Genomic DNA, 2701 nt, shown 5'->3' on the forward strand with positions numbered 1-2701 from the left:
GACAATTCAGCTTGAGCTAAATAGTATAACGCAAAAGCATGCAATGTAGGGAGAAAAGATTCCATCTCTACACCAAATAAGCTTTGGCTTACAAGTATTATAGCAATAGCATTTATTAAAACCGAGCAACGGCTACATCCCGGCCTGCTTGGGGTCCCATGCAAGTCAGAACAAAATTTAAGCAATTTATCTGATCTAAAATTAGCATTACCGATTTGTTAAAATCGTCTAGGGACGTCAGAAGAACATTTCAGAACACTTAAAAGCGGGAGGTATTCCTTTCTCACCAATCTCAGGGTGACGATTAACTTAAAAGGCACAGTTGATCCTACTTTATGGAAGTTATTTCCCTTCAGCCTAAAACAATGACCAGTGCCAGTGCAGAATTTTTAATTAAATGCTATTTGACAGAAGATAATTGTTCTTTTAGAAGGCAGTTAGACTTTCCTCCATGAAGATGTGCTATCATTTTGGCACTATCCAACCCAATTCACCAAAATCAAATATGTTTGTGATTTTTTAAATTGAACTGTGCACATTTCGTAAATACGGTGTGCAATCGCCAATAAGAAGACCACTACGTTCACATGACATATAGGGTTCAGACATTATTAATAATTGTGAACGGGCAACAAACATGTGACATTCTAATGAAGAAAATCAGTGGCCTAATTGATAGTGTGTGTGTATTGAGCAGCGCCTTTTCCCGACCAAACCTGATCCGGTTTTATCATGTAGATCTGATACATTTGACCAATAGGTATCTCTTTATTGTGGTAGTTCTTATCAACCAGCTGCTATAATGTGCTGAGCCCAAAATGTTGGGTTTTTTTAGATTACTGTTTTCTATTCTGCGGTGTCGGTTGCATGAGCTCTGGAAATATTTTGTCAAAATTCAAATTATAAATGTCGAAAAAAAAGCAAGAAAAGATCTTTAAAATAGGTACAATTGATAAAAGAATGAAACAGTTTTATTTGTTTGTGGGTGTTTTATATTGTTTTGTTTTGTTTTACTTTGTTTTTAGGAGGGGGGGGGGGTCCTCACTCCCAGAAAATTTTGCAATCTAGGCTTATGACATTTTAACGGGCTTTCTGACTGGACCAAGGGGCAGGGCCTACGCTTTGGAAGACAAAAACGGAAGCCATTTTGCTTACTCTCAAACTGGCAGTGCGCCCCCTCGTGGAAAGCATCACAATCACAGGTCACGCCATTGTAGGTCCCATGACCAGAACACTGATCAGCGTCTGGGACATCTGGGGAATACACGCAACATCACATAGTCATAGAATCGTGGAAGTAGAGGTAAGTTAAGTTTTAGTAAAAGTGTTACGGCACTTATGAAACAATTAGGTCGTTTAAGTGTCGCAGACTTGAGGTGTTACGCGAGAGTAGCCTAACGATCACAAAAAAGAAGGGGAGGAGATTAGGACGAAAGATGTTTGATAGGAAAGAAGGTGCAAACCACACCAGCGCATCCGCCAACCACCCACAGGTAGATGTAAACCTGGGGCTCCATTCAGAACTTAGGGCCTACTTGATCTTCTACACATTTTCGGCACTTTCACTCACCATGGGGCCATTTCTGTGTCACCGTGACGTCATCAGCGAAAAACGGTTTTGAGAGTAGGGGTCCAAATTAACTTCTACCGATGTTTTAGTAAGAGTTTTACGGCACTTGCCACACAATAAGGTCTTATGAGTTCCGAAGATTAGGGGTGTTACAAGACAGTAACAAACATAAAAGGGGGAGAGATAAAGGCGATAGTTATTTAATAGGAAAGAAGGAGCAAACCACACCAGAGCACCCGCCAACCACCCACATTTTACCGATGTGTATCCCGGTACAAAAGCAAGGGCGAAAAGAATGTTATTACAGAACAAAGTACCCACTCAAAGACAGACAGACAGACAGACAGACAGACAGACAGACAGACAGACAGACAGACAGACAGACAGACAGACAGACAGACAGACAGACAGACAGAAAAGGAAAGGGATGGGGTGGAGTGATGAGACACAATATACAGAGGATAATATGATTTTCATTGTCCGATAGCAACTGCAATCGGTCTATAATGTGCGTGTTGACTCATTCAAAACATCTGCGTCATTCAATTCCGGTACAGAGGAAGAGTGAAAATGATAATAATATTATTACAGAATAAAGTCACCTACTCAAAGAGAGAGAGAGAGAGAGAGAGAGAGAGAGAGAGAGAGAGAGAGAGAGAGAGAGAGAGAGAGAGAGAGAGAGAGAGAGAGAGAGAGATATTAGGACAGACAAACTGACAGAGAGGCAGGCAGACAGGGAGGGTGGGAGGGAGGTAGGTGGGGTAGACAGATGAGACGCAATATACAGATATGATTTTTATTTTACGCTATGATTTTTATTTTACCGCAAATCTTACCGTTCTACCGTGCTTACTCATTCCAAACATCTGTCTTGTATCCCTATTTCCATTTCATGAAATGCTCAGTAAGTTCATCTTTAACGAAACAACAAAAGCATTTTCTTCCTCCTTGAGGGAAGCCAAATTTTAAAAAAAAACTTTTTGGGTGAAAGGAGGAAAGAGTGAGAGAGAGAGGGAGGGAAGGTGATCGGGGTCTTGGTTAAAAATGTGTTTGAGTGTAGAAGAAAAAAGGAGTGAAAGGAAAAGGGGGACTGAGACTTTCATATTATACATACCACAAGAGGGGGAAAAG

General features: G+C 40.8%; 1 protein-coding gene across 1 annotated transcript in view; it reads right to left on the reverse strand.

The window, feature by feature from the left end:
- Window positions 1-2701, reverse strand: part of LOC101863586 — a gene marked incomplete at its 5' end in the record, with an annotated part of 43847 nt that overhangs the window by 10559 nt on the left and 30587 nt on the right. The window contains 1 exon segment of the mRNA XM_005098894.3: window positions 1156-1253. Coding sequence (XP_005098951.2) covers window positions 1156-1253 — 98 coding nt within the window.

The sequence above is a fragment of the Aplysia californica genome, unplaced genomic scaffold, assembly GCF_000002075.1.
Source record: "Aplysia californica isolate F4 #8 unplaced genomic scaffold, AplCal3.0 scaffold00196, whole genome shotgun sequence".
In the NCBI taxonomy this organism is placed as follows: Eukaryota; Metazoa; Mollusca; class Gastropoda; order Aplysiida; family Aplysiidae; genus Aplysia; species Aplysia californica.